This window comes from Equus przewalskii, chromosome 7 (genome assembly GCF_037783145.1).
Source record: "Equus przewalskii isolate Varuska chromosome 7, EquPr2, whole genome shotgun sequence".
Taxonomy (NCBI): Eukaryota; Metazoa; Chordata; class Mammalia; order Perissodactyla; family Equidae; genus Equus; species Equus przewalskii.
The window spans coordinates 77,323,874-77,336,554 of record NC_091837.1 but is presented as its reverse complement, the minus strand read 5'-3'; the positions used below and the strand labels follow the sequence as shown (position 1 = coordinate 77,336,554).

Genomic DNA, 12,681 nt, shown 5'->3' with positions numbered 1-12,681 from the left:
GGCATCTGTCCTATCAGTTCTATCATTGATTGTGACTGAGGGTTTCTCTGGGAGGCAGTGACAGACGGCTCAATGGGCGCAAGGACAGGCAGAGAAGAGTGGTTTTCAGGTCCACTCCCCAATCCCCTGGGGACTAGGGGCCTCTCAGTCCACGCTTTCGGTGGTGGTGAACCTCCATCCTGCGTGGGCCCTCAGACACCACTTCAGTGGGCAGTGACGGCTGATGTTCCAATCCCGCTTGTTAAACTGGCTGCCAGGGGCTGGACTGCAGACTGCGTCCTGTGGTCCAGGCGCCGTGTTAGGCTCGGCACAGGGAAATCACTCAACTGTCCCTGCTGAGGATCTGTCTTCTCCCCGAGAGGGAGGTTCAGCAGGACGGAGAGAGCCGAGGTCACTCTTACAATGGATTAACTTGACTCCTTGCACACAAATTTCTCCGGCGACCCTCCATCTCTGCCCATACACGTCTATCTACAGCCTTGCTGTGTTTGTGTTTTTCCCCACACTTCACACTTTCTAATTTCAGACCTCACTGCCCCAGGAGGGGAAGGATCAAATGTGCTTACACTGCGCTACAGGCGCCACTGAGGCATAGGAGGTTGGCAGCCCGGCCAGGGTAGTCCACTCGGGAGTGCAAGTCAAAGAGAGTCCTAACCCTCCACTCCCACTCGTGATGTAATGAGATGGGATGGGGCTATGCTCCGGCATCAGCAGCACCACAGAGGAAGAGGCCGAGGCCCGGGGCGGGTGGCCCGCTCTGACAGAGGATACCCAGGAACCCAGAAGTGGAGCCAGGGCTAGACCCCATGTGCTGCTCCCTGGGGCGAATCCTTCCTCACCTCCTCTCTGGGTGGCTTCCTGCCCCTCCCATCCATTTTCCCACAACATGATATACATTCCCATCCTAACACCGGTTTCCCGGGCCAGCATCATCGCTGTCTCGCGTCTGAACTCCTTAAGGACCCAACACGAACACTAACACAGTGCGTGGCACACAGGCGGGGCTCAATAAGTGCCCGTGGAAAAAACTTTCCATTTCTTTAAGTCTACTGGCCTGAGTATGAACGTCCTTCTCTTCTTCATAAAGACCATAAAGAGCAGAGGAGCCTCTGGGAGATGCGTGCTCTCAGCAGTAGAACCTCTTCCCTGGCAAGTGACAACTCTGGATTCGCACACACCCCTCGCTCCTCCAAAGACGCCTACGGCAAATGTCTGAGAAGTTTGCTGAGAAACGTCTGGATCATATCGAGTATTCCTGACTCAGCAGAGTAGGGCTGATGCTTCTTACCCCATTCTTGGGTGCTGAGCACTGTGGACAGACACCTGCCCGCGGACAGGACAGGCGCGACACAAGCCCTGTGGGACGACCCTCCTCGTCCTACCTGCCTCTAGCGATCATATGGAGAGTCCTGAGGCATCTGAGTCAACCGCCTCTCCACCTTCCTGTGTCCTGCAGTTCCCGTCTGTCGATCGCTTTGACCTGGTCTTCGAGGAGTGAGGGCCCCCACCTTTCCCAGAGCTGCCCCCCCAATTCGGCTCGGGTCTGGTTCTTTCCAGCTTCCGCAGGACCTCACTCTGCCCCTCACCCCTCTCCAAGGGTCACAAGCCATTGTAACGGTTGAGATATTTTTGTTCCCCATGAACCAATTTTTGCCCCATGGGCGCCATCACCCTGGTAGAGAGCATTGCCTTCACCTAACTCAAGCCTGGTCCTGAAGAATTTTCCAGCATGGCTGCTGCCCATACTCTGCCCCTCAGCACACTTCCAGCACCTCTTCAAACTAGCCAAGTCAGATGCTGCTTCGCTGAACTTGCCATAAAGAATTCCCACTTATCATAGCTCTGAAAGGGCGCTCCTCCCGGCAGGGTGCGTGTGCACGAGTGGATGGGCATGCAGTTTCTTGTTTCCACTTGGCATATTACAACTGTCCGAACGTTGAAATTGTGTAGTTGAAGCATTCACGGTAGGCTCCAGATTCTCATCAACCAGAAAGAAAAGAAATCGCAAAATAATCCAACAGCTGCAGTTTCATTACCTGAAGAGAGCTGCCGCCCAGCTTCAGGGTCTGTTAGCTCTCACTGTGGAATGAAACAAAAAAAGCAGCTCCAAGCAGCGAGGACGGCTGACAGCATGCACACCTCACTCCTACGGTCACTTCACTCCACTGAGGAAACGAATGTATCTTTAAGGGAGACGTGGGCTTCCTCCGGGATTAGAATTAACGGCAGTGCACAGTCCACAGCTCTGCAGAGGGCTGAGGTGAGAGGCTTGCCCAGGCATCTGGTTGATGCCCACATTTTTGGTTTGACAGCTCTATTCTGAGTGCCTACGCTGTACCAGGCTCTGTGCCAGGTGGAAAGTACACAACCATGAGCCAAGGAGACTAAGCCTGGTGGGAGAGACAGATGCTCAACACACAAATAAATGCGAAGTCATCCATGGTACATGCCACAGCGAGACATGGGAGATCTTCTGAAGTACGACTGTCTGTGGTCAGGGCCAGCCTCCTTGAGGAAGGGGCATCTGAACTGAGGGTAGGAGAAAGTGTTTCTAACAGAAGGAACAGCATGAACAAAGGTCCTGAGGTGGGAAGGAGCTTGGTGTGTTCAAGTCTAGTGGCATGAGACCCAGAAAGCAGGAGTGGCACCTCTGTGATGCAAAATGCATCTGGAAATGGAGCAAGCGGGACCAGGCTGTGCAGGACCCTCACGGGGCAAATTAAGGATTTGGGTCTTTATCTTGAGGCAGTGGGAAGAGGAATGACACGGTCATTTTTACATTCTGAACAGATCACTGTGCCATTATATGAGGCCAAGGTAGATACGGAGAGACCAGCTGGGAGTCTACCAGAGAAGACGGCAGCTTAGACTTGGGTGTTGGTGGTGAACAGAGAGGTTTGAGAAATATTTGGGAGTTAAAATGAACAGGGTTTGGTGATGGATGGGCTACGGGAGATGAGATCATCAATATGTGGCTGCTTAATTCACTCCCAATCTCTTCCTGGAGTGGAAAATACATACATTAGTTCCCTGTGAATGAGGTTAGCTCTCTACAAAGGAAGGCAGTGATCTAACAAACAGGGCACCTAATCATCATCTCACTCATCTTGTGGGTCTGATCTGATTACTCCATTCCTCTACCTGATGCGATCCAAATGTCACAACGATCCACAGTGCCAAATGAGGCAGCTTGGGAACTGTTTTAAAGGAATAATCGACAAGAACTGTAACGTAATCAGAATCTTTATTAGAAGTCTACTTAAAAATCCAAACACAAGATGTTTGGATTAGTTAGGTGGCAATAGTTACATTTAACTGTAACTAAGGAAGATTTCCAAGATCATCTGCTTCTAACTTTGGCACTGCTAATGTCTTCCGAACTGTGTTAAGTTAGTCATATGGTTTTCTACAAGTGGATACAGAAAGAGATCCTTTTTTTGGCATTTGACACACAAGATTGATTTGAAGTCTTCCTTGGTTCTTTATTTCGACTTCTTCCTCCATGTGTTAAAAATGAAAGGGAGACAGTTCCAGGATGATTATCCATGTGTTACCCGTTGAAAACTGGCAGTTAAGACCCTTACACAGGTTCATTCAGCTTAAAAAGATAAGTCATTACAATTCAAATTATTTTGTTTTCTCACACTTGGAGCTTCTATTCCTTATAACATTACTGACATTTAAAAAAACTAGGTTAGCAATTCATTCATTTGCTTAGTAAGCATTTATGCTGGGAGGATCTCAAAGGGCTTAGAGGAGCCAGTCAGTCAGTCAATGATGAGGGACAGTGGGCGAAGATGCTGTGGGAGAGACAAGAGAACGTGCGTCTTTGGAGAGGGCACTCGCAGCCAGTAACCATGCATCGACATTGGGGACATTGTTACAGGCACGCTATGGCTGTGAAGGTGACAGGAAGAGGGTGTCAAAAGATAAGGCTAATGGTGGGCAGTGCTGGGTCATAAGCCATGCTACAAAGGTTTAACTGACACTGAAGGTTGTTATAAGAAGGCCAATACAGAATTTCTGTTTAAGCAGAGAATTGTATGTTTAAGTTTGCTTTTCAGAACTATGACATATGGAGCATCCATGTAGGGGCATCAGAGAATGGACTGGAGGGAGGGGCACAATAGGAACCAGAGAGACCCTTAAGACAACACAGCCAAAAACCAGGAAAGCCCGAACACGGGCAGGGTGCAGATGAGGAAATAATGAGGAGACTGAGTCAATAGGATATGGTGACCAGCTGGACACGGGGAGACTAGACATCATGAGAAAGAGGGAAGACTCAAAGATGACTCCCAAGTTTCAGGCTGGAAGGCACAGTGGTGCCACTGAAAGACCAGGGCAGATGTGACGGCTGGGGAGGAGGAAATGGCTTTAGTTCAGGGACCCATGGGTCTTTCAATGAAGTGGTTGACGGGACGGTCAGTCCAGGGGACATGTGGAGACTGGGAGAAAGGTATGGACAGGAGAGAAGAGGCTGGCCATGAGGAACACGAAGACGGGTGTAGTTGGAGCCACAGAGGTGGATGAGGCCATCCAGCTTGTGTGGGCGGGATGAGAGGAGAAGCAGACAGCGGATGGCTGGCTGAGGGACATGCGCCTTGTGGGGCCAGCAGAAACAGCAGTCCTTCAAAGGGACGGGAAACACAGTGCCAAGAGCAGTGGAAGGAATGACGAGCGAAGGACGTTCTCACTCCCAGGCATTTCAGGGGGAGAGTGAGCAGTACAGGAAGGAAGCAGACAAGGAATGGAAACATCTGCTGCATTTAGTCCTGGGGAGGTGACAGGGAATTGGGGGTGGGGGCGGGGTGCTGCCCTGGGGGGAGGGGCTACAGAAAAGACGTCCCTCCCCCACCTCATGACAAGACTCCCACAGGGGACAATGTCTGTGAGGATTCTTAGGCATGAAGCACAACAGGGAGCAAAGAAAAAAATGGGAAAGGGGCAAAATGAGATTTTTTAGTAGACTCACCGATCATTTACATTAAGTCACAAAGTCTCTCCTCTCCAGTGCCTGAAGTTCTTTCTGTGACTTTTTTTTTTTTTGATGAAGATTAGCCCTGAGCTAACATCCGTGCCCATCTTCCTCTACTTTCTATGTGGGACGCCTACCACAGCATGGCGTGCCAAGTGGTGCTATGTCCACACCCGGGATCCGAACCAGTGAACCTTGGGCAGCCGAGAAGTGGAACGTGTGAACTTAACCACCGCGCCACTGGGCCAGCCCCCTGAAGTTCTATGACTCTTACACCCAACCAACTAGGAAGGAAAACAGAGATTCCCCGAGTCCCACCCACTCCCAGGATTCACACTGGTGACTGTTTCCCGGCTTAAGCACATGTAACAAGTAATTTTGATATCTATGCATTTTCTTGTCCAACAATTTTTGTCCCCAGTTGTCATTAACTCCTTTATATCTAGTGGCATCAGCTTCTTCAGATCATACTTTGAGAAGACCTCCTAATAAGCATTGCTGTCACCAGGGGACAAATAAATTGAAGTCTCAGGTTTAAGACAAACACACCCTACAGAACTTTAGGAAGAAGACGAAAATTCCAAGCAGGCAATTTTATCTTTGAAATTGGCCTTTACGATTAATCCAGCCTTAATGACAGCGTGGGTGCAAAGCAAGAAGGAATGTTAGAAAAACCTCAAGACTAATTTCATCACAACCACAAAACCATTTAGCAGAGGGGAAAAACCCAAGGTCCCCCAAACATCACGTACTCCTGGTCCTGTATCTTCACCGCCAAGTAAACACGCTATTTTTTGAAGTATCTAAATTCTAAAACCAAGGCACAAACACTCATGTGAAGATTTGCTTTAGATTAAAATGAGTGTTATTTCACTCCCCAGAGGCCTTAGAATTTCTGTAACTTTGCTCTAACTGGGACTTAGCTTCCTGGCATGACAATAAAGTGCTGATGCACGGAGATGATAATTGACATCTCAAGATCCTGGTGGTGGTGAATGGTCCAGGAAAGTTGTGTTAACAACTCTTTGGCAGTTAAACAGGAGCTCGTGGGGTTACCCACACATACCTGTCCGAAGTTTTCTTCATCGATACAGAACATGAGGTCCAGTTCAGTAGGATCATTTTCTAAGATCCATTTCAAAGAGTTGTAATATTCACTATCCTGCAGAAATGACGAAAGTTAAAATTAAGCAATTTTTTCCAAAAGATAAACTCGTTTGACTTCCTTAAATAATTAAGTCCTTCTAATGTCATGCCATTCAGACTGCTCAAGAATTACATTAGTCATTCATAGAATGCTTCCGGCTCTACTCAAATCTACTCTTCCCCTTTAATTTAAAATACAGACCAAAAAAAGGTTTTGGTAGCAACACGGGTATGTAGTTGAATCCTGTCCTCTGTGAGGTACAGGGAAAGCGACCTGCTCTGGAGGGTAATTATGAAACTATAAAACTGAACATGTAAAGATTAATATACTTTCCATCTTTTGAGACTGAAAATTTGAGAGGAAAATAAAAAGGATGGAGAATGCTCTCCTTAAATACCAAGGGTTTTAAGTACACCCTTTCCTGCGCTTTTCAGCTCTCTGCACGTCCCCGTAAGAAGACAGGAAGGAGCCACAGGGCCTGGGCCACTCCTTCAGGGTTAGCCCAGGGGTTCTAATGCTGGGGGATTGACGGGCTCCGAGGAGGCGAAACAGAATGAGTGCACCAGCTGTCCTTAAGAGAAATTTTCACGTCCCTAGCTTCCTCATTATGTAATAATACAAGCATAAAACCTAAGTTAAAGGTGAAAGCTGAAAAGAAATTTGAGACTGGTACCATGGATCTGCAGAGCAGTCCACCCATGGAAAAACCAGCTGAGTGGATTCGAGCACACTGCTCGTGTCCTCCTCTCCTTTTACACAAGGACGATGAGGAGAACCAGTGAGCAATGCTGGTAAACAATGAGAATCTGGCCTAGCTGGCCAACCGCACAAGAGACACGGTCACCAAGGGTATGCAGACACTTTCTGACCCAAGTGACAGAACGTGAAAGCAGAGCTGCAAATACCCCAAATGGACAAGGACGCCTCCCACTGGCCCCAGGGTGCGAGCATGCTGGCACTTGGGCAAACACCCGCACACTAGGAGATGAATGGTGGGGGTGTAGGTCAATTAAAAGAAAAACAGAAGCAAAAAGCATACTATGAAAAGAGTATCAATTTTTCTTTTTACAGAAAATCCTTTCAACTCTAAAAGGGTCAGCCTGGATAAAATGAGTAAGTTAAACGCAACGTGAAAACCCAAATCATTTTTCAGAGAACCTCCCACAGCATTCTTTTTCTAACTTGTTTCAGTCCTCTCCTACATTGTCGTGGTCACTTACTGTCCCATGTTAATACTCCTCCCTTTATCTACTGTTTTGGCCTGTGCCCCTGCCTTTTTCTGAGGTCAGAAAATAGATGGACAGCAGACGCAATCTCTAAACACTCAGCATTTGCCGTTTGGAAAACAAGAACTGCAATGGGGTCTCCAGATGAGCTTGGATTTAACTTGGTCAAGAGTCCTGGGTACGCAGAGGGCACTGAGATTTGAGTGTATCCATCCCAAGTACCAGGATTCTAGGACACGTGAACAATGATTTGCTCATTAGAAAAGATCAGAGAGCTCAATTAACTTCTAGAACAATTAAATGTTCTCTGTTGTTCATACTGAATTATGACACCCATAAAAATCGCTGTGATTACAGCATGGTGTCAGCGACCTTTCTGTAAGATGCCCATGGCAGTGATCTGCGTTTACTCACCACTGACTCCATGTCATTCAGAGTTATCTGCTTTCCCAGCATCATTTTGTAAAATGGTCTAATGAAGAAACCTAAAATATGGTGAAAACTGGGTTAGTTTCAAATCTTTTGATACTTCTGTGCATCAGAAATAAAATAAAAGATTAACCTGCCTTCAACTGTGTGAGAGACCAGGACAGAACAATCAAAGACCTTCGATAATAATCCAGGACGGAGTGGCCGAGGGCCTGGTTTGGGGGAAGGGGTTAGTGAAAATTCCACCTGCACTTCATTATCACTGCTTGGGCAGTGATGGGGAGAAAAAACAGGAAAGGACAAGATGGAAAGGAGGGAGACCACTCAGAAGGCTGTGCAATCTTCCAGGGAGGGTGATGCAGGCCTGAGTGAGGCCATGGCAGTGAGGACGACTCCACCACCAAAGTGTCCCGCAGGCAAGTCCAAAGGCAAGTTTTCATCGCGTGCCTCCTCACTGGGCACTGGAAGCTCAGGCTCAGCCCCTCTCCTCCTCCACTCTCACCCCCACCGGGATCTGACCAGTCCCCAATCCTCTGCAGCGTATTGCCACTCCCACTGGCCCAGTGTGGCCCTAAGGCCGCAGGCTCAAATACCTTCCCGTGTCTAGGCAGGCGAAAAGGATGGAGCCAATAAAAGTGGGCCGATGTGTAGAGTGTGTCTGCTGTGCCTCCAGGAGCATTCACATTTTTAAGAAACTGAAGACACTGCGGACCACACACATCTGTGGGCATTTGGTAGCTAATTCTTGATGTGCACTGATAGCACCTTTGCAGCAGTCTCCTAGACTCCCCCATTTGTTCCTGCTTCTCTCCATTACTCTCTCCAGGGAGCCTTGGCTTGGCCAGTCCTTGCTCTTCTGAAATGACCCCAGTTTCTAAATGCTCAAATCCTGCCCCACCCTCGAGGTGGAGGTGCGGCTAAGCCTGGTAAAACACACCCCGACCCTCCAGCCAACTGTTTCTCCCGAGTACTCATGTGCTCCCTTCTGCTTGGACTCCATCATCGTGATTCTTCTGTTTTTTGTCCCACTGGAACATAATTTCATTGAGGTCAGGGTCATATCTTATACTTCTCTGTATTTACCCACAGCAACTACAAATGTCTTCTCATGTGGCAGGAGGTAAATAAACTGGCCTTCTAAGGAGGTTGAATTGAATTTAAACAGCCTGAAATACTCCATGAGTCCAAAGACTCCAAGCATGACTCCTATGTTGCAAATCAAAATACATTCACACTATATACACATAAAGAAAGAGTGAGTGCAGTTTCCTTCTGATCAGAAAAAGTGTTTACTTCCCCCACCAAAAATAAAATATTGAAATTAGAGGATCAAAGTCAGCTAGCAATTACCAGTAAAAATACATTAAAGGAAAAAGTACAGAGGGCACATCAATTATTTATTGGACTAGCTAAGGTTCCACAAATGCAATTAACATAATTCCCCTGGAAATCTCTCTCTACAGTAACTGACACGTCAGCCTCAAATCTGACTCACTCTCTTCCATCCTTATCTGTTTCACCCCCAAATTCTTCAAAAACATTTCTGATTCTCTTTCCTCCCTGATGGTTTCCGTAGTGTTCTAAGGGCACTACTTTTGAAATGACCAAACCCATGAGAAATCTCTATTACAAGGCTATAGATACAGGGAGGAAGGGGGTTTGACTTCTAACTTCCAAGGTACCTTGAAATTCTTCCATGACTTCTATGCTCTAAATAATAATGCGATTATTTTGTGCCATCTGTTTCAGCAGTGATCCCAGGGTCAAGGTCTTAGCTGTGTTACAACACTGCTTTGAAATTATTTACAACTCTTGACATTAAAAAAAATACTAATTTGGGGACAAATGGAACAATGGCAGGATACTGGATGGATTAGACCATTTAATTAACTTTTCAATTAGCTTTTCCATCTGTCACCAAATCTAGTTCTCGCTAAAGAAAGGTTATTCTGGAAAACATAGAAAAATGCACAAATACAGAATGCTCTGTGTTTCACACTTAAGTTTCTTAAAAAAAATTTTAAACTGTGTGTAGAGCCTGTATCTTTAGTGCTCAGATTAAGATGATACCAGGGAAAAGTACCTCCATTATGGGCAAAACATAAACATTTATTGAATTACAGAGAACTAGTGAAGCGTCTGCTTAAAATCTTGATGTTAAAGATAAGACACCTAAGAAGGAACCACAATAACACTGCCCTATTTTTAGTACTTCAAGACTTTTTAATAACTTACCATCTAAAAGTTTCCCATGAAATACTGCCAGACCAGCAACTCTTCCAATAAAAGTGAAATAGGACAAATGATCTTCATTACAGAGGCCTGAATTGGGATTGATCTGAAGTGTGTAGTTGTCCCTTTTGGGGAGGAAGAAAGAAAAAGCCCAATTAGACTTTTAAATAAGAAATGCAAGAATCTAAGTTTTCCTTTGCCAGTGGTCATCAAACTTTTACAGCGCCCTTGCGAACATACTGTACCTGACAGGAAAAGGCGTAAGCCAGACAATGTGGCCTACTGTTTAGTTGGCCCCTTTGTGACCAACAACTGAGGTCTAACAGCGCTGGTGCATAGGCTCTTTGTAAGTTAAACCGTAAGAAATTCTCGATATTTGACTATTTTTGATCTACAAAAATGTCAGCTTCATATGGTTCAGCCAAATATCTTGGGAAGATGAGAAATCCCACATAACGGAGGGATGGAGCATGGATTCCCAATGACATGAGGACTTCAGGTTGCCCCTGTGAGGGAGAGGGGTTAATGCATTTGAGAGGTATTTGGTTTGGGGGCTAAAATTTCTCCTATGGGCCCAACCCTTGGTCTGACCACTACTTTGCCCTAAAAGGCCCCAAGAGCACTGGTAGCAGGATATGGCTCTCTCAACAACGCGAACCTCAAAATGTTTACATGTACTGAATCATCCTTCTGTGGTCTCAAAATCTTGAGAATCAGTGGTTTTCAAATTGGGCCCCATAGACAGATTCCTCTGGGGTTGCTGAGAGGCAAGGCCCTGGCCTCCCCACCCTGCCCTCCACTGTAATGGTTGTATCAATCTTACCCAGCAGCCTTTCCCATGGGACTTGGTAATGAGGACGACAAAACAAAACAGGAAATTCTTTCTTGGCTAGAGCAACCGAGAAGGATCCTGAAGCCGCCTTTCAACGGACCCCCCAGGAGACCAGCACCAGGTAGGAGATGTGAGAACCCACGTCCCCTTAGAGCACAGGTGCCTTTCAGCAAGGTCAACAACTATTCTACTGGGGGCGCAGGTCCAGCCTGATCCTTTTGAGACCCCACAGCCTGGAAGAGGAATGGTTGGCCTTGTAAGTAGCCAATGTTTGACTCCCGAGAAAGCAATGGAATCTGCCTCAGTTTCCTGGCTTGGCAATAATGAAATCCTAATGCAAGGCGGAATCTGCTTCTTCCCTTACAGGACCAGGGCATGGTCCTTCGGATCCTGAAGAACGGATCCAAAGTCCTCATAATTTCCCTCTAGGTGGTGTAATTTCAGAAACCATTCTTGTTCCTAAGACGATGACGACTTTCCGAATTCTAACATTGACAAGTTCTCCTAAAGTAACATAATGTTATCAATGAAAACTGCCTCTTGTTTCTTACCATAAGTACCAACACATTTTCAATTTCAATTACATGAACCCAAAACACAAGAGAAGAATCATTTTTAGGTGTTGACAGAGTGCAGAGTCTGTTCCAGACTTACGGGTGGGAGGTATGGACTAAAATCAGCAGTGATAATTCATCTCCAATGGGTGAGACGCTTACTCCTTCATTAACTTTAAATTCATTAAGAATAAAACTGTTTCAGTGGGGGAACACGTTCTGAATGCACTCCATTTACTCACGTTGCAGAGTACTCGAACAGACCATAGTAGGGGTTGAACATCTCTTTGGACAGTAAGAAGAACCATTCTCTGGCCACACCTCCATAGTCAAGACCTTTCTCTGATTCAAATTCAATCCACAGTCTAGCTTTTAGGACATCTGGTCTTTTCACAGACATGATTCTCCGATAGGACTCTTCAAAAATGTTATTTCTGTGAAGTTTCATTTCAAACCTATTTGGAATATCAGCCTACACAAAAGAAAAAAAAGCACATAATCATACAGTAAATGTACACCTTAATCACTAAAATAAATAACAACAAAGAGTAGAAATGATGGCAATCTTCAAATAAACAAGCAGTGACAAATGGTTGCAATGGAGATTCTCTCCTTCAGGGATTTGTCTTCATGCAGACAGAAAGCCTCACGTCAGGATGACACCCACAGAGCACCACCAGCGGCTGTCAGACTGAGCCAGTGACATATGCTGAAGATACCCTGCTGAGGAGAAGACAGTCATCTTCTCCTCCTTTACTAAAGAACTGTGGGGCACTTACCACCCACTGGCAACTGAAATATGGTCAACTCTATTATTGTTTCTGTCCAAAAAAAGGACTTCAGAGACCAGGTAATCAAATCTCATCCATAATTCCCAACCTGGCCGGGTTGGGAGCATTCTCAACTCTGGTAGGGACTCTAGCTGGCAGATGTGACCCATGATGCCTACAAGCTACTTGTGTTGCTATGGGGAGTGGGACCCTGACAACCATACCAAGTTGTGGGAAAGTATCCCAAAGGCCACAGTTAATAAACATGAAAATAAAAATGCACTTGACTGAAGTTGTAAATAACTACTTCCTGGAAAAATGAGGCCGGGGCAGCCTTGCTATGAAAATGGATTTGCAGAGTCAGTTTCCAGGCAGAAGATACCCCAGCGAAAGGGCCTCCGAGTGAGACAGGCTGATATCCACAAAGCCATCACCTATTTCTGGGGGAAATACAGTGACTCACAAGGAAACACTGTGGAATTTTGTGTGTTCAAATTTGAGTCATTTCAAAAG

General features: G+C 46.2%; 1 protein-coding gene across 48 annotated transcripts in view; it reads right to left on the bottom strand.

Moving 5' to 3' along the window:
- The window catches only part of NEDD4L (NEDD4 like E3 ubiquitin protein ligase), a 342,576-nt gene that overhangs the window by 20,135 nt on the left and 309,760 nt on the right, over positions 1 to 12,681 (bottom strand). For all 48 annotated transcript variants that reach the window (XM_070627765.1, XM_070627737.1, XM_070627741.1 and 45 more), the window contains 4 exons: positions 11,641 to 11,870; positions 10,016 to 10,137; positions 7,766 to 7,836; positions 6,045 to 6,140 (listed from right to left, as the gene is read on the bottom strand). In XM_070627765.1, the coding sequence (XP_070483866.1) occupies positions 6,045 to 6,140; positions 7,766 to 7,836; positions 10,016 to 10,137; positions 11,641 to 11,870 (519 nt within the window). The remainder of the gene's footprint in view (positions 1 to 6,044; positions 6,141 to 7,765; positions 7,837 to 10,015; positions 10,138 to 11,640; positions 11,871 to 12,681) is intronic.